This window comes from Grus americana, chromosome 10 (assembly GCF_028858705.1).
Source record: "Grus americana isolate bGruAme1 chromosome 10, bGruAme1.mat, whole genome shotgun sequence".
Taxonomy (NCBI): domain Eukaryota; kingdom Metazoa; phylum Chordata; class Aves; order Gruiformes; family Gruidae; genus Grus; species Grus americana.
The window spans coordinates 8,040,623-8,065,235 of NC_072861.1; the positions used below are offsets into that span (position 1 = coordinate 8,040,623).

The 24,613-nt window shown below is 36.8% G+C and overlaps 1 protein-coding gene across 3 annotated transcripts in view; it reads left to right on the forward strand.

Annotated features, from left to right (window-relative positions):
• THSD4 (thrombospondin type 1 domain containing 4) overlaps window positions 1–24,613 on the forward strand; it is a 354,361-nt gene that overhangs the window by 214,082 nt on the left and 115,666 nt on the right. Inside the window, exon 1 of one of the 3 annotated variants that reach the window (XM_054836974.1) lies at window positions 11,164–11,431. The exons of the other annotated variants lie outside the window; for them this stretch is intronic. Within the exon in view, the coding sequence (XP_054692949.1) occupies window positions 11,360–11,431 (72 nt within the window). The 5' untranslated portion in view covers window positions 11,164–11,359. Of the gene's footprint in view, window positions 1–11,163; window positions 11,432–24,613 lie in introns of those variants that run through there. 3 annotated transcript variants of the gene reach the window in all.

The window sequence follows — 24,613 nt, forward strand, 5'->3', positions numbered from 1 at the left end:
TAGCTTTGAGTAATTCTTTTTTAAAATTAATGGACAGGCTGCTGGCATGAATGATGACTTGATGGCTAGACTACTAACCTTTGAATGTATGAGAATGCGTAAAAGAAAATTCAGTTCTGTGTTACACCACAAGCTTACTTGCTAATGTGCGCACCCCTGGGTACCAGAAACTTTCTCAGTTGAAGACAGCAAAATAATAATAGTCTTTTTTTAGATTTCTTCTTTTTTTCTTTTTTTTTTTTTTAAATCTCATTTGTCTGATGAGTTGAAGTTTGAAATATCTGTAGTGCTTTAAGGTCATCAGTAATTGGCTTGATCAGCAGCTTTAGAAGAATCCTAATCCTTACAAATGTCATTTTCTTTCCTATCAGAGCATGATTGTAATGCTACCTGGCTAGCGTGTATTGGTGATTCTGAATAAGCAATCACTAACCTCGGGTTAAAGTCACTTGGATGAATTCCTATCACAAACAATTTGGACCTTATCCATTAGACCAGGACACTGTAGAAATCTGGGTGTTCTGATGAAGTTCATCGATTCCTCCTGGGAAGTTCTATTTTAACTGCTGGAAGTTGTAATAGCTCTGTTGGGATAAGCAGGAGATCTGTATTATAGGATAATTGTGTCCTTGTGATGCCTTGAGAAATACCTCTCCAGCTTTCCAAAGTGTAATTATAATGTTGGCTGTTATGTGACACTATTTTTGCCAGAGTTTCTTTCCTATGGGAAGTACCACTAAGTTCCGTTTCTTTCAAGAGTCATCTCTTTTTTTACAGTAATATCCACAGCAAAATGAGCAAGTTAAACAAAACCTCCAAAAAACTTGAAACAAAGTTAAAGATGGGAGAATTTTTTACATAAATATATATAATTCTTAATTTTGTAACTGTTTTTATGCTTATAGTAATCCCTTGACAGCATATCTAAATCAGCAGTGATAGGTGGTTTGCAAAATACATGTGAAAAAGGCAAGTCAAACATAAACTAAATATGCTACCAATGTAATGGCAGGGTTATAATGAATGCTGTTACACTGGGAAAATAGCTAACTGGTGAGTACCATTACTTGTTTCATTGAACATAAGCTAGCATGTGGAGCTGTATATAAAAATTAATTGATATATTCCTTGATAAATACTTCATTGTGAGGAAGTCTTCCCTGAAATATTAGCTGAAAATTATTTAAGACATGATCCGTACAAATACGAAGTTACTGTATTGAAAAGACTTGGAACTGTGCAGGAAATCTTCAGAAGGAAATCTCCTTTCCACATTTAAGGAATTTTCTCTGGTTTTGTTCACTTGCTTTTTGTTGGAATTCTGATTGGTGTTGGCTGCACAGATGTGCTTTTACAACCAGGTTTCTCAAACAGTCAAGTTTTATGTCTCCCTACGGGCCTTTAAGATTAGAACTGGTGTTATTGCTAGCTTTAACCCACGTAGACAGTCTGAGTATGGGGATAAAGTAATCATCATCATTTGCGTCTTTCAAAATGTGTGTAGAGAATGCTTCCTCACTTACTTTATTCTATGTGGCCTTTTAAGAATTTTTCTTAGTGTTCGTATTTATTTACACCTTGTTATCAGCAAACAGTATTTCCAGATTTCATGCTGTTAGGTAGAGATTTTGCACTGTATACTGTAGGTTTAGCTGTGTAGCTAGTAATTTTACATAACTGCTTAAAAATAAAATGGCATGCTATCTAACTTTTAAAAAAATGTTTTCAGAGTATTGAACTATTTTATGCACTCATTTTGGGCTTGACTCTCTTCCTTATATAGTAAAGTGTTCCTGAATTTAGGCATGCCGTTTGTCCCATGAGAAGATTTGACAGTGCTGACCTTGTTTCAGTTGTCTGTTTCAAGAACACAAATTTCAAGTTAAATTATACTGGACATGCTCTTAGTACTCAGAGGCTTACAGCTGTTTATACAAGTATTTATCAGTTTCATGAGTTGCTGATCCTATAGTAAGTGAAATATTTGAGATGCAAGAATGCACAATGTTTTTAAGATCCTTGGTTTAACTAGTTTGAGCTGCATATGAATTTTCAGAATTCATATACAAGGCGTAGCTCAAGATTTAACATAATCTTAAGCTGTGTGTTTCCAATTTCCTGTGTTGCAGAAATCAACCATGCACAAGAACTGGCCATTTTTTCTTTGTAAATGGCATGTGTGTTTGAAAGACACCTAGAAAAATGGAGTAAAATCCAGGTATCTGCTCTGGCTATGCGCTTCCCAAACTTTGAGCACCTGGAACCACTGTCCAGAGTCCAGGCAGCTGGAAGACTCCACATATGCTGACAGTTCATTTGATTCTAATGGGCAACATGTTTAATATGATTACTTTAAAAACAAGCGCATTTATAAGATAAACTATCAAAAAATCTATTATATAAACAATCAGATTTCCCCAGAATTTTATTTTCATCGAGATAATAAAGATACACAGTTTCTCTTTAATTAAAAAGAGTTAATTCATTTTTTGTGTGGCATACAACTGCAGAGAAAGAGAAGCCTCGTTCTTGCACTGCAGCTATGCTTCTAATTTGTACCTGGTTTGCACCAGCAGTGTAACTGATCTGTTGGTGCTGTGCATTCTTGACCTGGCATGGACCCCCAGTGATAAAAAATGAGCCTTTAGTTTACTAAACAGGGTAGATTTTGACCTAGGCTAGTGATAATTCTTTTAATTAACAATGCAGTTAGGGGCAGTTTGTATGCTATACTATGCTTAGATCAGACAATCTTACTGGAAGAGGTGGTGAATTGGGAAGACGAAATCAAACAGAACTTGAAGAGATTTTGGGAAGGAATAATTGGATCTTTTGGCTCAGGAGTTTTGTGACTAGATGGGAAAAGTTGGGATGTGGTTGCTGCCTGAAGCGTAAGTTATATTACTATGAGATTAGTTCTCTCTGCTCACTTTAGGTATCTGGGTTGTGTAATGAAGTTACTTTGGAAATTTTTCTTATCTTTCTTCCTGTATTTGGTTTCAGGATGAGTGCTTAATCCATTGTGTTTTGATCAGTATTGCAATTAAATCTCAAGTCTTCAGCCAAGGAGACACATTTTCTTTGGCAATGCAACAGCTATTTTAATTTTTTTCTGTAAGAAGAGAGGAGAAACCTGGTATTCCCGTAAACTACAGAAAATACAATTTGATCATGAATACAAGTCTTCTAAGATTTTTTGCCTTTCTTCTTTTGGATCTGAAGCAAGCTCTGGTTCAGTACCTCTGTGACATCAGAGAACAGAGGTGCCTGTGCTACAGAATTGTCCTTGGCTCTGGTGCTCTAGCTGTATGAGACTCCTGGTCTGGCATTTACTTTCTTTTGTTAGGAAGAATGCCGATCTACTCCCGTCCCCTAAATAGTGTGTGTAATGTATGCAGTACTGGCTCCTTTCTCAAGGTTACCTCTATTTCAAGATGGTTTATCTGCTGCCTGATACAGTCTCTTACCTTCTTCCTTTTGCTTAGTTGATTTCCATTATTGCTAGCCCTGTATACACATGGTTAGAAATGTGAATTTTGGCATAGGCATAGACTTTCAGGGCCCTGATTACCCTAATCAGCCTTTATGGCCCTGACCAGCCTCACCCTGGTGGCATCCCCCCACATCTTTTCTTATGGGACCAGTAGCTCCATTTAAATTCAGCCCTGGGCCTTCAGTCCCTGCTTGAGCTAACTTGGGAGCATGTCTTTCTCCAGCTCAGCCACAGCCATGTGTGTACCTGGCTACAGACCCTGCTGATTTGCACCCTGAGCATGGACTGACTTCTTGGCTTGCCTTTGGATGTGCCTTGTCACCACAGACTTGATCTTGATTCTTGTTTGACCCTGACTGCTGCTCCTGGATCCGCTCTACTCCATCTTGCGGTGGCAGTGGGATGGCAGCCAGTGAAGGCACCTGCCTTACTGCCCTTACTGGCAAGCTTGACACCTGGCTCCCCATCCCTTTAGGTAGCAGCCAGCTCTTGCTGCTTCCTGACAGTTTTTGAAGGTTGACTGATACTGTTTTACTGCTTTAGTTAAGTAGTAAGCATGAAAAATGTTGTCCAGCTTTTGCAGAGCTTTCTTTTCATCTTTGATTGGTAGGAGATCATGCTCATTTCTTGCAAATGTAGGTTTTACCTTAGTGTTTTTATACATTTCCTACCTGCATCTGCAGTAGTAGAGTATTATAGAGTATTATATATAGTGGAGTAGTATGTGCTATAGTTGATCCACTCTTGGGGAGGACTCACAATGATTTCCAAAGTTCTTCCCAGATCTGTTTTCCCTAGTCTAAAAGAATATCATTATGGCTTTGAGATTTCTACCAATGTAGGAAATAATAAGGCAGGTAAAGTATATGTATGAAAACATGTTCCACAAGGGCTTCCTCCTCTGAATTAATTTCCAGAACATTTCCAAGCAAAATTGAAAATTATGAATACATTTGCAATCCTAACTGGTTAGTTTTCTCTTGGAGACAGCTTGTTCCTATTGTTTTATGATCATAGAATCATTTTGGTTGGAAAAGACCTTTAAGATCATCAAGTCCAACCATTAGCCTAGCACTGCCAAGTCCAACCACTAAACCATGTCCCTAAGCACCACAACGTACCCACGTGATGGCATGTTTGATGTAGCTGTCATTTGCCAGCTGGACACTAGGGAAAACGTGTGTTAGCACTAAACTCTATTTTGAATGTGTTGTAGTTTTGGACCTGAAAAAAAGACTTTCCTTTATAATTCAGATTTCATAGGAGGATTCATAGCGTAGGTCATGACTTATTACATCATGCAGTTTGGTGCTTTTTTGCTAGGACCTCTATTTATTTGTTTTTGTAATTAAAAAAAAATATACTTACGTGATCCAGAGGCCTCACCTTTTTCCTTCTTGTATCTTTAAATTACTTTCTATATGTAGCATTAGAAGTATCAGCCATTATCCCTTATGAAGAAGTGAAAGATTTGAAAATACCATGATTCAGATTTTTATTTAGAATGTTTTCTCTAGGAGGGGGCTTTTCACAGGAAATAGACATGTATTATTTGTGTAATTTATAATTAATTTGGTTTAGTTAAAGATTATTTAAAGTTTTTTTCAAGGGGACTTATTTTTTTAAAGGATAAACAGGCCTAGTCCCATTTCTTATTTTAGGTACAGTATTCAAACATAGCAGTGGTACCAAGTAGTTTATTTCCAGTTTTGTGGTAGGTGCGAAGGAACTGGTTCAAATATTTTAAAGGGTAAGGCATGCTTTTTCCTTAAGTTCCTATTTTTATGTGGCTGCTTATTTGCTACACTTCAACATGAAACACAGATCAAAATGTCTTATGTGAAACTAGTGTAATGAGGGGTAGTTTTTCTAAAAATGTGTCTTTTTTAATGCATACAAAGAAAGAGATTAAATATGATCCATCAAAGAACTCTTTTCCTTTTGGTTTCACCACTTTTTTGTGTATAGGAAGAGGTAGAAGACAGCATGGATAATGTTGAATTGTGTTATGAAAATAGGTAAGAAAATAATATTAAAATGTGAGGAGGACCAGAATATGGTGCTAAAAATCTTAATGCCTTATTAGGAAAACAGGAGACGTTGATTAACAAATGCAGAAAGAGAAATTTTTGTCACAAAGTGAATGGTATTCATGAAAATTAGAAGTTCAAAGCATGGTGTCCAGTTGTTCTGTAGTCAAAATGTAGTGTTGGTCAGAGGAAGTAGTGCCTCATAAATGTTGTCTTATTCTACTTGCACTATGAAACTACTGTCTGGGGAGGTAAAGAAGTGCTTTGAGAACTTGGGATATAAACCAGAATTCTATCATCAAAATACAGAAAACTGGAATATGGCCATGAAAAATATGCATTCTAGCCCAGCCCTGGGCAGGTGACAACCAAGGGTCTTTTCTTTCCTCTAGCACACTGTAATGCCAGAAAAGAGAAAGGGATAATAGATTTAGTAGTGAAGGAAAGATTCAAGATGATAAATCAATTTGAGGTTAATACTCAGCTCTTTGAAGGCGGACCTTTTCAGTAAAGTCTGGCTTTGTAATCAAAAGTCTGAGCTTTAAGAAATTAAGAATGGGGAGAAGAGGAAGGAAACGCTCATATTTCCTTTTCAGGGCTTGAGCGTAGTTTAAAAGGTCCATGCACTGCCAATACGATGGTAGTAAGAGGAGAAAAAGATGATGATAATGTAGACTAACATGTTATTACTGAAGTAACTGACAAACTTCCAGTGATGTAATGTAAGCTGGCCTGACCTAATTATATACAAATACAGATTTCAAACTTTGTCATGCCATTTCCACAGGGTGCAGTAATTCCTTTTTAATGGTGTACTTTTTAAACTGATCTGATCAGATCTCTATTTCCTCACAACAAAGAAACAAAAAGGTGAGAAACAGAGGAAAAGCCAGAACTTAAAATGACTTTAGATGAGAAACAAGTGCAAAAATGAGGACTGTTCAGTTTAGTGCTGAGATACACTGAAATACATGTGAGGCTCTGGGACTTGTTTCTTCCAAGGTGCTTAGTGTCTGGGGTTTGCCCTCATAGGGTTCCATATACTTAACCTTTAGGCTGTAATACATAGCTCACACTTTGACTTCCTTCCCAAGCTGTGTGGGCCTTGTTTTGTTTAATGGCATGTAAAAAAGTCCAAATACTCCTTCTTGGCCCTTGTACCTGTTGTTGTTATTTAATCTGTTCTTGATCAACAAAAGAGATGTTGAAATTTGGATTCAGTGTGAGTATGAGCACGCCTCTTTCAAAAGGACTGCAACAGCAAAGAGAAATGCTTTAACTCTGGAAAGGAGAGTGTAGGAGAGAACCCCTTGCTCTCTTTCTTCACTCTGGCCAGTGAAATGCAGAAACCAGTGAAGTGATGTAGAAGCCTCCATGGGGGTAAATAAATCCTTTTTGTGGTTCAGCTGCAGTATTTCCTGAATCCAGGAAGGCAGGGTGGGGAGTGGCATTTTTCTGCATGCGTCCTCCTCACTACACTGTTTCATCTTCAAGGACAATACATTCTTTCTGCAGTCTAAATTCCCTGACTGCTCAGAGATGCACATGGGATGGCAAGAGATGACTTCTTTATTTCAAGTGTTTAATTAAACACTTTTTAAAAAAAAATAATAATCAAGAAAACTCATAGAAGACATTTTGTGTGAAATTTTATGGCCTATGTCTCTCAGTAGTTCAGGCTGAAGGACAGCAGTAATTTGTTCTAATCTTAAAATATCTGAATAATAAATTCAGAATGTAATGCTTCCTGGAAAAAATGAAATGAGATAATAATTGAAAATGCCTGACAGCTCAAAATATGGGAGCCATCTTTACACATGACTTTGTCAAGCATGTAAGACTTTCTCTGTTAAACTTTTGTTCCTTTTTTGTTGTAAGTAGCCTGTAGATCACTAACTGGGGAAGATGACCAAATAAAAACAGCCAAAACATAGTAGATTTTCCACTTGATTTTTCTTTTGTTACTCATCAGCATCTCATGTAATGTGTAGAATTTTGTAATTTGAGAACTGTGCTGTCTAAAGATCTGTTGTGTATTTTGTGTATTTTAATTTCTGAGAGTAAGAGATGGGAACTTTCCTCAAAAGATTCTGATGTCTTTTTTTGTTTTAAACAAAATATAATTTTGGATTTTCTGTTTAAATTATATACCTATAATAGTTACAGTATTATTTTGCTATGTTTTGTAAGTTCCGAAGTAAAAGCAAGGTTGCTTTTGTGTTGAAATTAGAGATACTTTATTTTTTCCATTTTACTATTGCAAGGTATTTTGGGTTCTCTGTCTGCTACTGCAGAACGTCATATCTGAAATAGCTTTTCAGTCATAAACTGTTTTTTTTTCTGTTGCACCAATAGTCTTGTCATCTCTAGTGTTGTTATTGTTGAGGTTTGAAGAGAAACTCTGATCTTGGTTGCAGCAGTGCAAGTTTGGCATAGTGTTAAGTTTCAAGTTACTTTGTGCTGCAAAGAAAGGCTGTGCTTGTGAGCATGCACAATTCCATCCAGTTCAGTTAGGTAAAGCTTGAAAGGGCAGTAACAGGGATGGACTGATCTCTTGTCTTAATATGGAGAACAGAACACCAGCTTCTGGATTTCAGGGAATGCTGCTTGTATGGTTTTGTAGAGGAAAAATTAAATTCATATGGAAAGAATTAGTTATATGACATTAAATGGGAATGTAGTGCAGTTTTCTGTGCTCAGAAACTCAACCTAATAATATTTAGTTGGACTTTGATAAGGTTTTCTATTATTTACAGTGGATATACTGTTTTCTGGAATGATCAGCAGAGAGAAGACTAAAATCACAGTTACACCTAATTGTTTAATTTTGCTTTTCTACTCGCCATTAAAAAAGATAGGATTGGCAATTCTGTGCCTATGCTATATATTTATTCACAAAAATTAGTTAACTTTCTGAGAAATTGCAGATAAAGGCAAAGCTTTGTTTTATAGAAAGAGTAGTCAACCTGCATGAAGCTACTTTCATCATTGGAGTTTTTGTTACACACTGCAACATCTGAAATGGTGTATTCTTTTTAAACTTTTTCAAGCACTGAAACTGTAGTTGTATCATAGTTGGACCTCTCATGTTGGAAGTGTTTCTAATTCTGGTTTAGTTGGCAGTTTGCTCACTATCCTTTTTCCTTTTGTGGTACATCAAGATATTTAAAAAAAATATGGAAGGACAAGTTGGCTTCTTGACAGGGTTTTGATGGAAAATTTCCTTAAGTTTATTTGGCTTTACATTTTTAGTCTGGAGACTTTGCCATAGGCAACCAATGTACAAAGTACCTGTAATGGCAGCTCTACATTTAGCTGTCAGCACAATGGTATAATCTGCAAACATTCAGCTTGCCTTAAAAAGGAGGAAAATGCTTCTTTCATTTAGGTTTTGAAGGGAGGTGGTCTATTTGTGAGATCAGCATAGTAGTAGGGAGTTCTGGATGATTTTTGTCAGTACCATTGAGGTTAGAATCAAGTTTTCAAAAACTTCAAGTTTGTCCGTCAGCCCCCGTTCTTACAACTCTGTGGCTGGCAGCCTATGATCATTCAAATCGTTCAGAAGAGCCACTCATGAGCTCCATACTGAAAGTCTCTCTCTGGCTTTTTAAATCTTCTTAAGCTTGTACTGTTCCCTCGAGGGGAGTCAGCTGAAGGGGACTCTTCTGCCATTGAGACCCCAAGTCCTGCTTGGCCTACATTGTGCTGCTTCCTACTTGCTTCTACATCCACTTCTTACCTACCGTGGTGCTGCAAGGCTGTGTAATGATGGGGGAAAAAATGTTCACCTGTGAAAGGTGATCTGCTGATTTGAGAGGCTAAAAGGCTTTTCTGTAGGTGTGTTTTCACAGCATTGTGAGCCTGGTTAGGCAGGGGAAGAAATGGTTCTCTTTATGGACAATAGTAGTAGTCTGTAAATGGACAGGCCTGAGATGGAAGAGGCACAGTGACAATGATGTCTAATTAATACAGGTCAGATTTTACTATGCTGGAGAACCAGATAATCAAATTCAAATGCAGCAGAATTTGGACTTCTAGCAGCAGTGAGAATGCTAATTGTCTATACTGGTTTAGGAGTTCACCTGTATTTAATTACAATTCTGAAAGCTCTCTAATACATAAAAGTATTCTGTTGTTATGATTTGTTTGAGTATTAAAAAAGGGAAAATATTTGTATCTTTCACCTCTCATAGCAAAGGAAAAGAATGAGTGGTAAAGCTAGTTTAAAAATAGAGTGAGGAGTCTCACATATTCAGCTGCGTATACAAGGGTTACCAAATTACAAAAAGAAATCTAATATGTAGTAATGGTGTGCTGCTCAATTTCACCAAAATTTTTACTTCCTGCCTCCAAAAATCTTGCGATATTTTAAAGTACCTGTATACTGAGTTCATGTGGTTTACTGTCTGACATATGAGACCAGGTTATTCTTGGGTCATATTTTTGAGATTTCCCCTCCAACCATAAGGATAAGAAATATGTATTTACATGAAAGATGAGAATATAGTGTGATTTCTTGACTTAGAGTTGGAACTTCAAGACAGACATAACATCTCACATTCCCATGATAAAATACTTAAATAGCCAACAGTAAAATTAGAAGAAGTTAAAAAGTAAAATGAGAAAGGGAAGGAAAGGGAATACAGTACTGGAGTGTCCCATATATGTTATAAAACAGTTGTTTTCTCCTGTTGTTGAATGTGATAGATCATTGGGCTTCAAAACTTCTTTTGTGTTTTGTGTTTCTATGTTGCTTAGTTTACCATAAGAAAATGTCTATTGCATAGAGATTACAATCAGACATAGTCAACTACAGGGAAGCCCTCTGAATTTTACTAATTTTGGGGACAAACACTTGGTCTGCTTGTGAGACATAATAATTCAGCTTTGTATCGGGCTTTCAATACTGTTTTATTGTTTACTTGAAAATAGGACTTAATCATCTTCTAAAAGAAGATTTTATTTTCAAAGGCTTGCACTTCTGCTTGCTTAGTCAAAGCAGGTTATTTGATGAGTTGGACTGTTATTTATAACAATTTCCTTTTTTTAGCTATAATATGAAAAAGAAAGATAAATTACATCCTTATCCTGCTCTAGGATTATCCTAAAGGATGGGGTTCCATTTCAGGGAGCAGTTGTAGTATTCTTGAGAGTGAATGGACACTTGGGTTCACTGTGAGCCAGGAGTTGAGAGCCTGCAGATTCTAACAGAGTCCCTGGCAGGATCAGGCCATTCAGGTTGCAGGATTGTGCTGGTGTAGGGCTGACTGTAAAACCATAGGTTGCTTCCTGATTAGATTTTAATTTATTATTTATTTATTGTAAACTTCTTCAATAAAAGGAGGTGCTGTACCTTTAAGTAGCACATGCCGTCTAACCATCAACAGGCATCTTTTGCAAGCTGCTTTAGCCTGTTTCTCCAATCATGCCTGCCTAAGTCAATAACGCGTTGCCAAACCTCCTCGTGCATTAAAGGTTACCGTTTAGCTTGTTCCATGAATCACAGCAGATGCATAACTTGGCAGTGACCATTTCTGTCCCTCCCCTTCTTTGCTTTATACTGACTACAGCCCCCCAGCTCATTGCTGGCTGAGCCCCCTCCCCCAGCAGGGAGAAGTCATTACATGAAGAGATCAACTTACCAGTTGTCTTCAGAGCAGTGGCTGAGAGCAAAGCTCCTGGTCGTACAGTGAGTGCGATAGAAAGGGGAAGAGGGAGAAAGTAGTCGTACCTAGAAGAACTAAGGGCTGTGATACTGAGACACAAGTGCATCTGCTAGCTGTTAGTACTTGGCAGAGGGTTTTCTCCTTCAGGGTAGCTCTAACTTTGGGTAATAATGTTTGTCAGCTACCTGATACTAACGTTGCTCTGCTTTCAAACAGCAGCATTAGCAAGACCTGGGGATAAGGTAAGCAAAGTATAATGTCTTGTCAAAAATCGTCTTGTCAGAGTTGTATTTTCTTCCTATCTGTTAAGACAGATTGTGAATGATTTTTATGTTGCTAGACACTTCAGAATTGCATTGTTTGCTTCATCTGTTGTTTTGCTTTGGTTTAGTTTTCGGGGTTTGTTTTGTTTTGGGAGGTTTTGTTTGGTTTTTTGTTGGTTTGGGGTTTTTTGTTGTTTGGATTTTTTTTCACAAGCCTATAGGTACTAAGGGAAAGTAGTTTGAAAGTTAGCTTCTTTTGATATACAGTATGCTTTCTGTGAGAGATGACTAATTAGTGAATTTTTCTTTACTAACACAGAGAAATACGATACTCTTTGCAGCAGTATATGGTAGTGTTCTGTTTTTCAAGAAAAAATGTGCATGATTGAAAAAGTTTTTACAAAAGATACATTTTGGGGATGTGAGCATGTAAAAACTCCAGGCTCCATTACTTTAATAACATTATTTTTGTGCAAGTATATGTAACGTTTAATATATGGCAGGGCAGAAAGATTTTTATTTCTTAAAAATGTGTGTCATATCATTAAAGAGTGACTTTATGCATTCTTAAGACGAGAAATCTTAAGTAATGGAATAGAACAGCCCTTGCTACGCTCTATAAAGTTGCAACTTGATTAACGAAGAGCAATTTTGCAGATTTTTGTTCTCATCAGAGCAGTTTTTCATCAAGTTCTTATTTCATACCAAAGCAGAAAATTTCAGCTCCTCGTTTGTCATTTAGGAAATAATTCATCAAGCATAGTACTATTAGATACAAAATACTCCATCTAACGAAGTTACTAGCAGAAAACACATTTGATACTTATTCTCCCTCGCTCTGACTTAAATGTGATGTATAGTTTTAAAGGCATTTTAAAGGAATCATTGTATAGTTTTGTTCCATAATATGCCTTCCTTAAGTAAATCTTTTAAAACAGTGATTCTGCTTTAGAGCTTTGTCTTTTGTTAGCCCTGTCATAAGTATATCGTAGCCTAATAAAGTCCAGAGCAATTACTTTCCCTGGTAAAAGTGGAAGTGAGCTGGAAAAAACACCTTGTCCTATGGTGTGTGGTTGATACTCTCTGTAGCTTTTATATCTAGATATAAGCTGTATTTCGCTTTCAGGGTGTTTAAAAAGAGAAGTTGTAACAGTTCTGATTCAAGAAAACGTCTTTTCATGAAATCTTGTGCTGCCTTTGATCTAAATAAAGCAGGGAAAGTTTTGAGGAGAGACTCAGGGAATTTAAGTGGATTGATGATCAGAACAACTGGAAGCTGATCATTGCCCTCTAGTTGTCACTGAAGTTTTTAACTTCCTGGTTGATTGTTATTGAGCACAGAAAATGATAGATGGACTCACCTTGTCCAGACTGAGGGACCTTAAAATGTGTAGTGGCTCATATGGAAAATATTTCTGTCACCACTGCATGCACATGTGGTCTTCAGAGATCCATATAAAGAACAAATCTAGAGCAGCAGCAGTGTTGCCTGCCAATTATCCTTGTTAGCAAGTAAAATAAAAGCAATGCTGTGTTCTTACCTGGAAATGAAATTTTGCAGTAAAAGTGCAATGTGGAATGTTTTTGCACAGAGATCTATATGCCAAGTACTTTAAACTGTACTGTTGTTCTTAGTTTTTCAGCTAATATAGCAGACAGAATATAAAAAATGGCCTGTTACTTTATCTTAGGCTGTAGGTTTTAGTAGGTAGTGAGAAATTTTCTCCTTTATTATGTTCATATGGCTAATTTTGAAAATTATATAATAAAAATATGCTGTGTCTGCTATTATTAATATAGTAATTCTTCATCCTGTATTGTAAGAGACCACCCGATAATCTTGTGCATTTGTCTGCACCAGCTGCAGATCCTTGGCTACATAAATATTATTTCTCTAGGAAATTACTCAGTTAAGATTTTTCCCGTGGTGGACAGACAGTGAATTGAAGACAGGGAAAATAAGCGAGAAGCCATTTTTAGAAGGAACCTGTATTGTAATTTTGTGCTCCTTTCAACTGTTCTGTTTACCTCTCTGAATATTTTAATTGATTTATAGGTGTGTTTTTTTAAAACTTCTGCTCATAAAAGTGTCAGTTTGTGATAGATTATAAAGTCAATGGGAAGTTGCTTTTCTTGCCAACTTGCTCTCACTGAATTTTAATGCTGCAGAACTTTGACCATTCAAGAAATAGAAAATTACAAAAATACAACTGTTAGGTTTTTACCCTTATAATTCTTAAGGAACCCCTAACACTTGTTCTAATGTGTGTATAATTGTGTTCTGCTTTTCATTTGTTGTTAAGGAACGACTTGGCACGAAGTCAGTAAAGCTGCATACCATCACTTTTCCGTTCAGGAGGGAAATAAGGTTGGATAGCTTTGCAACTTACACCATGTTTGCAGTGGCCAAGACCAAAATTTTTTTGTGTGTGCTGCTTAGGAAATGAGCATGACTGTCTTCATCCATAGCTGGAAGCTCTAGCTGGTACTTCCTCCAGGATCAGCCTTGCTAGAGGGGTACAGTTCAGCTTCCTTCTCTCTGTAGTGTCGAGGAGCAGCTGTCCTCATCAACAAACTGTACTGCTATCTTCTGTGACTGTGAAAGAGCTGGGGCTAAGTTGTCATCAGTTGGGAAACCTGTGTGACGTGGAATTAGAAAGTAAAGATGAAGCAGGGTAAACATATGTGATACTATACAGAATGCATGAGGCCTGAACTCCTAATTTCAAAACAATACTTAATCAAGGTTTCCTCCTTCCCACTTTTTCTAATCTGGTGGTTTGGAATCATCTCTAGCATGAAAATTATTGATTTGACTAGATATATTGGTCTTGAGAAATCTCCGAGCTACTGGAGAGTCTTCCTGAGGAATACCCTATCCCCATATTTTCAAGTCTTCTAAGCATATCATTATTCTTCACTTGTTGTCAAGCAGTATTTGTTCAGATAACAGGATGTTTTGCTACAGTTAATATATTAAAGTGGTTTATGGAAGCAAAACTTTGAATTAAATATGTGGATACTATTTAGCTTTAAGAATATCTAAATACTAGATGCTGTTTAGCTTTCTTCATAAAGCAGTTAATGTGAAGTGTAAAAGATACTAAACAATGTCCTAAAAGGTTGATTTAATATTTTTTTTTTATTATAAATGCTGTGTTTGTTTAATCACAGATGTGAAATACTTCCCTTTGGAATTTGGGCATAAAGAGGATGAAAACATCATGTTCTACCTGCTAAAATGCATAAGGGAGTCTAAACAACTTTGAGTCTGAATCTTTGTATGCTACAGAATCTGCTGTTTCTAATCAGTGGCTTATGGGTTGATACATGGAACAGTTGTTTTACACAGTGTCCCAAGTTGCAAGACCAGGAATAAACACACAGAAATGCAGAGGACCCCTATTGTCGTGAGTTCCCATTCATTTCTACTTCAGTAGTGGCTGTCTTCTCTGCAGTATGTAACTTGGCCATAGGAACCAGAGAAGCAAAGTGAACTTGTCAACATTTTAAACGATCATTCAGTTCTGAACAGGTTCAGGTGTCACAATCCCAGCTACACAAATACAACCCATTGCAAGAAACTTAAGAACACTTACAGGTCCAAAGCATATTTAACTGAAAAAATGGCAAATGAATTAATGACAAACTTTAGAAGATTTGGTTGAGACGTTAGGCCAAACTATATACGCTTCGCACTCAGAGACAAGATTCCCTTTCTGGCCAAAAGAAAATATACTAACAAGTTAAATGAAAATGAATACTTCTAACACTGTAGGTAAACTGATTTCTTTCATGCCTAAAAATAGATTGATTGTTTTGGTTTTAGAAGAGACTAAAGGGAGTTTCTATTAGACCTGAACCATTTCTCCCATTCCTAATTATTGTCTTTCCTACTTTGTTAAAGACCTGTGATCCTTTTTGTAACCTTGAAGTTGTGATTTTGCTTCTAAAACTTTGTGTTTGTGCATATATGCATGCATATAGATGTATAGAATCAATTCTGTGCTCTACTGGGTCATGGAAGAAAAAGCTTAATAATAGAGCATTTTAAAAAACACCTTCAGGGTATGTGTTGCCCTGTGTAGAATTCTTTCGCGCCTGCCCAAGCGGTTTCTGAGGTTAGCTGGGGAGTAGAGTTTGTCCCAGCATTGGAACTTACTTCCGTGTGGTACAACATGAATGGAGCTTTCCCTTGCTGATCTCAGAAATAGACTGCTTAAGCAAGAGAGGGGAAGAAAAACAACCAACCAAAAACCAAACAACTTGAGGTCATGGCCCTTTCGACACTGTTTCTTGACTGACTTCTTTTTTCTTGTCAAGGAAGAACTCTCTTTTTTCTGACTTAGAGTAAAATTTCTGACCTTACTCAGCAGAATCTTCCGGTGTCATATGGTCAAATGTGATGCACGTGTGGCAAATGGTGTGTACTTGTGAAGAGGCATGGGGAGACAGCTAATGCGCAGGTCACACGGAAGTAGGCTAATGAAACTTCAGTACGTTTCTGTGGAAGGACAGTGTGGAGAATGAACATGGCAATGCTTACACTACATGACTGTTAATGATTTTCATTTATTGCATTCAGTTTTACATTACCAGCCATATTGGCATGGCCTTAATTACTGTTGTTTCTGTGGATTTTGTTATCTTCAATTTTCTTATCCTTCTGATAGTCCCGTGAGGTAGGGGAGTGCTGTTACACATTCCTGGGCCACAGAGGTAAAATGCCATTCAGAAGCTCAAAACAGTTGTGAATAAGAACAGCTTTTAGATATGCTTGACAAATCAGCCTTTCTAGCACCTTAATAGTTTTGTATCCTAGCGCTGTCTCAAAGAAACCCTGTATGACCAGGAAATGAACTAGTTAACCTATGTCTGCTCAGTCACCAGGCTCCAGTTACCAATACAACTTCTTCAATTATAGGCAGGGAGCACATACGACCCAATAAAACAAGCATTTCCATCTCTGACTTTCATGAGGCCAGCATATAAGAAAACATAATTTCTCCCACTGACATACTGACAAAAATAATTTCTCATCTCTGTACCTGAGTATTCCCATCTGCAAGCCAAGGTTAATAAGGCTTTCATTGATTTTCCTGAGAAATTGATATGTCACCTTGACTATATTTTTGCATAAAATATCACCCTTAACCCTTCTGATTATGAAGCACGAGAATGTTTGAGAGCCTTTGTGGACTAGTAACTAAGGAGGGGTTGAACCATTTGTTTATTTAGCATATATAAAAGAAAGCTGTTTGGATTTACTTTAAAAATACCCTATTCTTGGTTAGAAAAAACAGATGGCAATTTACATATGGCAGTAATTGCTGACATCACCAGTAGAACATTTGAAAGTGAGACATACCATAGTTGAAAAATAATCCTGTCAAGTAAGTATCTACAGACATGGCCAAATTATAAGAATATGCTCTGTATTGCTGTTGCTGTAAGTACTACAGAACAGGTTTATTTGACCTCTGACATTCTTGCCTCACTCTTCCTAGCTTTATTGTCTGTCTCAACTGCAGTATTAGTAACACAACCATATTTTGCTTTAAAATTTTTGAGGTAAACTTGGTGTAGTAGGATGTTCAGTTTAAAGTTAATTACATTCTAGCAAAATGACTCAATGTATTCTTTCACCCTTTGTGATTAGGTGGAATAAATGTTCTTCCAATTTTCTTCTCAAGATTTCTGTAGGGCTTTTAGTTCTTCCTATACAGCATATTCTTGCCTATTGTGGGAAAGACAGGAGGACTGAAATATTAGCAGAGTGATGTATACTTGCTGAAGTCTGTAAGGATACTTCCTTAATAGCTCTCAAATCATAGGCCTAGATCCAAAGCCTTTTGACTTTGGGCTCTGGTTCAGGCTGTGTTGAGCTTCTTGTTCCATGCTATAAACATCTAAAAGACAGATTGAGCGCTACAGTAATTCCCACAGTAATTGCAGCATCATGCTCAGTCCTACTATAGTTAAGCTAAATTCATTAAGTCATTACCAAATAAATGGTTATGTGTGATGGATGAGCTAATTTGTTTCTTAGACATGGTTCATAGACCATTTTCTGGAAAGCTGTCCTAGAAACTTGTTGGATTACTCATTAGGTAGACATATGTTTTAAATAATTTACCAGGAATTTTACACCTGGAAATATTATTTTACCTAGAAACTAAAAGTTTGCAAAATACTTTCTTTATTGTATTTCATTATCAGTATCAGTTCTCTTAGTTTAGTTTATTTTTTTCTTTGCTTATTGAAGTAATAATTCACTTGAATGCTAATGAATGTATTATTACTACTGTAATGTAAATGCTTTTTCTTCAGGCACAGAGAGTTTATCTTGGATTTCTTAGAATTTTAATATTTGTTCCAAACATGCTGAGCATATAAATGGAGCGATGCATTTAGGGGGCAGGTAGTTTATCTTAGGATGTATTGAAAGGTATTCACAAACAACAGAAAAGGGGCGAATAAAATCTAGTAAGTAAAGTAAGTCTCTGTAATTGTTTTTAAATCATAAGAGTCATTGTATAAATCGGTTTTTTTTCTTCTAAAGGAGACTTCTTTGGTTTTCCTATCTCTTTATGGTAATAAGAATCTGAATTTTTTCTTAAGTGCTCTGATGTATAATAGGGCACAGGAATGTGTTCCAACACTCATAAAATCTTTAATTAAAAGAATGGAAATTCTTGTAAACTCCTGGTGGTTGCCTTTAAGTAATATCACTTCTTAAAACACTTTCCCCTCCCCCTACACACACACCCCCAGCATCTGAGATTATCTTTCATTTTATGTACAGCACTGTTACATTCTGCATGTGGATGGTGTACACATTGTAAGGAAACTAGTTGATTAATAGAATTACCTAGCCTCTTGCCAACGGGGCCATTCTGGAAATGAGACCTGGCACACTAAAGCGGCTATGCTAAGTAACTAAACAAATGCCCTGCTGTTAACTTTGCTACAGGCTTTCTTGCAGGTATACAGCTATAGATGGGTTACTAGCAGTTTTCACTGAGCTGTGACTCAGAGTGGGTGAGTCAAGAGTTGGAGAGAATTATGCAGTGATCAGGAACGTGAAGCACAATTTCACTGCATGGTTGAAAGGCAGTGGATAGAAGGGGACTGGTATGTGTCACACATATTCCCGTCCTTATGTGATCTGTACCTTTCTTGCTTGTTCCTTGCATATCACTTGCTGTTCATTGCTGCCAAAAGGACAGCAGCAGGGATCAAACATCATCCGCTGGTGTGTTTAAGGACCCAAAGGCACCAGCACAGCAATTATATCACTCACAGCAGCTACATTGCTTCTCTTTAAAGACCCCTTCTAAATGAGACACATGAAAGTGGAGCATGAGAGGGTATTAAATTAAAGGTTTGCCTGTGTATGTCATTGCCTGAAGCTGTTGATCTGTTTCTTCATGGGTTACAGGTATTTTTTTCCCAGTGTGTGGGTTGTGAGGAAGGTTTTGTCAAGAGACAGAAGTTTTTGACAAATTTCCACACCCACCTATTTGGCAGACGCAGGAGAGTGAGGTCAATTAGGAGTCAACAAATTAATCCTTCCAACCATAACTGCTTTTTGACTGCAGCATAGTGTTTGCTTCCGTTTTTCATGAGATTTCTTCCCAAAATGTCAGAATAAATCCCTTAACGTTTTTGACTTAAAGGAAAAATCCCTTCATTGTTAAAATATGTTGGTTAAAAACCACCTCTTTCATCAAAAATTTAAAAGCTGTTTTAGAACTATTTTTTTAAAAGATACTAATACGTAAGTCATCACAGGTAAAGGATAGCATAGCAATAGAAAGCTTGGTATTTTAATACAAGATTACCTCCTTGCTCCTTGGAAGTTGAAATTATAAAAGCGATAGTAAAAACGTGGAAATGCTGCATTTTAATCCCAACAGTTAATTACCCCCACTAAAGAAAGATCTCGTCTTTCTCTTAATGTAATAATTTCAATATACTTTTGAAACAAGTTTTAAGTAACTGCTGCAGAGACAACAAAACCACATTTGATAACATTCAGTGTATGGAGGGTATATTAACATCTGTACATGAATAGAGCATTTGAAACACGTGCTGGGCTTTTGCTTGTAAGTACTTGAAAACTGAGATTTATTTAGTGTTCAAATGAGCAGGTGATAGTGAAATATTCTAGCCAGGGGCACCAACTGTTTTGATGTTAGCTATGAGCCAATATCCTCTAGAAAAGCACAAGGACACAGGATAACTATATAAATTACTTATTTCCTCATTAAAAGGAAAATTCTTTGCTGAAATGTTAGAATTATGGTGTTTGAGCCAATCTGTTGACCTGAAGACAATTTTGTTAAGTATTTGCTTATATATTTCGATACTGAGAACCTCAGGCACAGATTTTCTTGGTACTGTGGAGAAACTGGAAGAGGCTAAGTGGTACGGGCATAGTAGCCCCATGCCATTAAATATAGCGCACACACAGATCCTGCTTGTGACATGAGGTCATTACAACATCATTTGCTCTGTGGCTGCACCTCAGCCTTTTGAAATTTTCCACTACGCAGGTGAGTGTCTAGTATTTCAGGGTTAATTATTCAATGTTATCCTCAGGCTCCCTGATAGAGCACACACCAAACGCTCATAACATGTTACATTCATTGACTTGGTTATTGGTGATGTGATGGCACTGGGAAAAGAACAATGCATTACCAAAGAAACCAGTAATTAAGAATGATTAACATAAGAAACAGAGATATTTCTTCAACTGTTTTATTATGGTTTAGGATATTAACAAAACTAAAGCAAAGCAAAATGATAACCATTTCCATTATCAGACCATTCTGATAGTGGAAGTAAGAAGATACTTAATGCATGCAGCTGTCATAGTGTGGCTATTGGGGATTATCTCTCATAAGACCAAGTCAGCAGAGACTGGGTTGCGTCCTGCCTTTTCTTCCTGAGTGACCAGCACTTCTAATTGTCAGATGAGAGTGAGAAGTACTAGGAGTGACAACTACTGTCGTGATGCTTTATTTGTAGTGGTAGAAACCAGTTCCTAACCACATAAAAATGGTTACTAAGTAAAACCATGCTTAGGGTTCAAATAAAGGTAAACAATCATAATAGCATATTTATCTAATTTCTTCTGAGTAGTTTTATTTTTAGGTGTACTACTCTTCACATAGCTGTGTCAATACCAAGAGGCTTTAAAGGAACCTTAGTCTCAGTGAGAATCAGGCCAGGAATCTATCCAAGTACAGTTCTGTTTTCTTCTTTGTCCTGACTCCTAACAAACTACCCAAATATCACGCTATTTTAAATGTGATAATAAACGTTATTTGTTAAATGTGAGGTTTTTTCTGTCCGTAATTTTCGCTTTAGTAGTGGATACATCGAGTCATTAGGCTAATTTTGTCATTCTCACTGCAGTAGGTTCTGCTGGTGAAAAAAGAACTGTCTGATTTTGCAAAGGCAATTTTAGGAAAGAAGAATCAGTAAATATCTGTTTACAAGGCAAGATACAGTGTACTGAAAAAGTAGGTGTTACTTGGAAAAATCTAATACGTTTTCCCATGTCGTCAGAAGTCAGCGTTGTGATGCACAGAAGTCTATTAGTCCTTGGAAAGAATGGCAGTTGGTGTAGCTCCAGCCATATATGCAACCATTCATTCATTTTAAGAATTGATTGAGAGCAGATGAGATCAAAAGTTAACATCTGCAGCTGGCTCCAGCTGCTAAATAAGCATTAAAGAGCTGGTGAAGCTGTATTTTACTGAAGGAGAAACACTTCAGAACTTGAAAGAACAAATTTCAATGCTTATAGCACTGTTCTTGCTCAAGTTTCAGGACTGGGTTCTGCTCTCTGTTGAAGAGAAAGCTGGGAATACCTAGCAAGCAAGTTTAAAATTTGTAGAACTTCCACGTCTCCCTGTAAAGAATAAGAAGTTAGCTCTTGGATAGCAAACTGGTGATGCTCGAAAATGCTAATACTTCTGCTTCAAGTCAGAAGGAAATGTCTACTTTGTCATAAACAGTTTGGCAGAGTTTCAGAATGTAAGAAGTGAACGCTATTGCTTAAAACATTGTTTGCTTTAAGAGGATTTAGCCATGGATCTATAGGAAAGGAAGGAAATTACCTGAAAAACAACCAGCCTTGTGGAAATTATTGGAGACTTCGTTAGATAGACATTGCAGGGAAGCAAAAGTGGAGGATCAGCATTGGGAATGTCAAGGAGAAGTCTTGGCTCAGATGAACATGATGAAAGCCAAACTGTCACTGATTTAAAACTGTCATAAATGAGGTTTCATTTTTGGCAACTCTGGATTAGGAAAGACATGGCGTTAACTAAATCCTACTGCCTTGATTAGATGCAAGTTCTTCTATATGCATTGTATACATATCTGTACAATGACTGAATTGTAAATACATTGGTTGGGAGGATCCGGAAGTAAATGTGGTATCCTGCAACACAAAGACGGGGAAAACAATCTGGTGTGGGGCATATCTAAAAATAGTTAGAGCTGACTAAACTATGCAAACCATTTTAAATTTTAGAATGACAGTGCTAAAATTCAGGGAAAATTTCCCTTTTTCATTCATAAAAGTGTTGTGGCATAACAATTTTTTTTTTAAAATCCAATGTTAAAATGTCAAAAGATGGAGACTGGTGAATGGTTTGTGTGTAATCCAAGGAGTGTCCAGGCATGTGCCTTCTACCAGTTAATCACATACAGCTCTGCCTGGTTAACAGCCTTCTGCCATTGGGCAGAAGAATCAAACTATGTTTCTGTCTGGACATTTAATGAAACCAGTTTCATGGAAAGTTAGGTTGTAAGCTAGATGAATATTTAATTAGTAATACTACATGGGGGGAGAGTGTTATTTCAGCCTTATCATGCGTCTTTTTTTCCAGATGGTAAACGTTCTCGTATGGTAGAACTGCTGTGTGCCATCATGGGTGGTTAGTGTAAGTTTTTCTGTCATCGTATGTCCATACTGTATGTGATGAAGTCTTTGTATATGGTTTCAAAGGGCTTGCAATGGATGAGTTCTCAGGCCAAGTCAAAGACCAAAAGCAGTATTTTCCAGTTGTGTGTTCAAGAAAAATAAAAATACGTGATTATGTCCTAGGACTTTGTGGTATTACAGCAATTATTGCAGGATTATCTCAGTTTTCCTTTTCTGGAATTTATTTTTACCTCTTTTTTTTATCTGTCTTAAGTACAAAGGATGTTTATGTTTAAGGGGAAAGATTGTGTCAGTGTTGTGATTGTTTTCCTAGTACTTGTCCTGTTTGGTAATCATGACAGTTGAGATTATAATTTCTAACTCTTTAGCGTCAGCTGTGATTAAAAATGAAATAATACACTACTTAAGTTTTGGTACCCCTTTATTAGAGACATACCCTGTTCAGCAAAGTACTTGAACGTGTTCACAGCTTCAGGTGTGTGAGAAGTTCCCTTGAAATAGTGTGCGTGAGTTTCTTGCTCAGATAGGACCATAGTGAGCATTACTTTTTGAAGATAATAGGAATTTCCACACAAGGCAATGGATCCATGTTTCCAGCAGTGTTAAGACCACGGTGTTACTGGCAACTGAGGAGAAGTTAGGAATAAAATTAATTATGTGGGACTTGCAAACATGATTGTAAAGGATTCTTTCTAAGCGTGTATTTCTTTTGCAGCGTCTTGAGACCCGGATGTTGTGGTAAATGACATCTTCAGACATGGGAGGTTTATGAAAAATTTATTAGGTTAGGAGTTCCTGCTGGTGCAGATATAGAAAAGTAACATTTTTTTGCAATTGAATAGTAGTGCTGAGCTTAATAATGAAGACACTGTTAAGAGGGACTTTGTAGTGATGTTTAAAAATGAAGTCATCACGTCTGTTCTTCCTGTTTAAAAAACATCTTGTGTTCCTCAAAGAAAAAAAAGTCTCAAAGCTACTCATAATAAGTCTAACCCCAAAAAAGGAAATAAACAAGATGCATATTTTTTGTGAATTTGTCCAATAGTTTCCTCAGTGTCAGTGTCTTAGTATTATAAGGTATTACTTCCATGAAATTACTTCTATTATACTTGTATCCCTCATTGTCATCCATATCCCATTCCTTCACCTCCTGGGTGGGAGGCGGGAAGGGAAAAAAGAGGCATTTGCCATGACTCGGTTTAAGTCTATGAGAATATTAAGCCTTTGTCTCAGAGATCAGGTGATGTCTAATTAGCACTGTTAATACATTATTCACTCACTGAATTGTTAAACTTACAGATGTGAAGAGGTAATTAATTTTTTATCTGATCTGAAATCATTCTATGATAACTACCTGATAATTACAGACCTCTGAGACATCATTGCTGGGGTGCTTCAAAGGGTTACAGTGATGATGGTAAAAGGATTAAAAAGTCTTCCATAGCTTGGGGCAGGGTACATACGTCTATTTGAGGGGGAGTGGTTTTGGGGGGGGTTTTTTGTTTGTGTGGTTGGTTTATTTGTTTGAAGATTCAGGACTTCTGGAGGACAAGAGTAAAAATTCAGAGCGCTATCCAGCTGTAGACAGATTTTTTTAATTTTTTTTTTAGGTACAGTTTATCTCCCATAGATTTCGGTTTCAGTTTTCTGTTGTTAATGGTTTTATAGGCAAGCAGGCTGACAGCAGAGACATTTTCTTCAATGCAATAAATACCTGTGGGGTTTTTTCGTTCTATAAAATTTGCTTAATGATTGAATCAAAATTTTGCATTTTAATTTACTAATAGCATACATCTATTTAGAAATCCGTAGATGCATAAACCAAAAATTAAGTGAAGTCTTCATATTTGTTATGCTTGAAAAGGTATCCCTTTCCTGAAGTTTTTGTTACACAGGTGCAGTATTACAATGCTAAACTGGGAGAGATTCCTCTTAGCAGGAGGCATTGTGGTCTCTAAAGTAGCACTGCAATACATACTACTTTCTTGTCTTTCTGTTGTTTGGGTATGATTATTTTGATAAGGTATCATACCCTAACATTTATTTCAAAACAGATTCTTCAAACACAAATAATTTGTTGGTCCTCGTAGTGTCAATCAAATGAAGCTCTGTGGCTGTTTGTTAAAGGTAAGGTGCTATGGAGAGGATTAAATGTGACAACTTTTCATACAAGTGTTCTGGTTAATAACAAGCACATT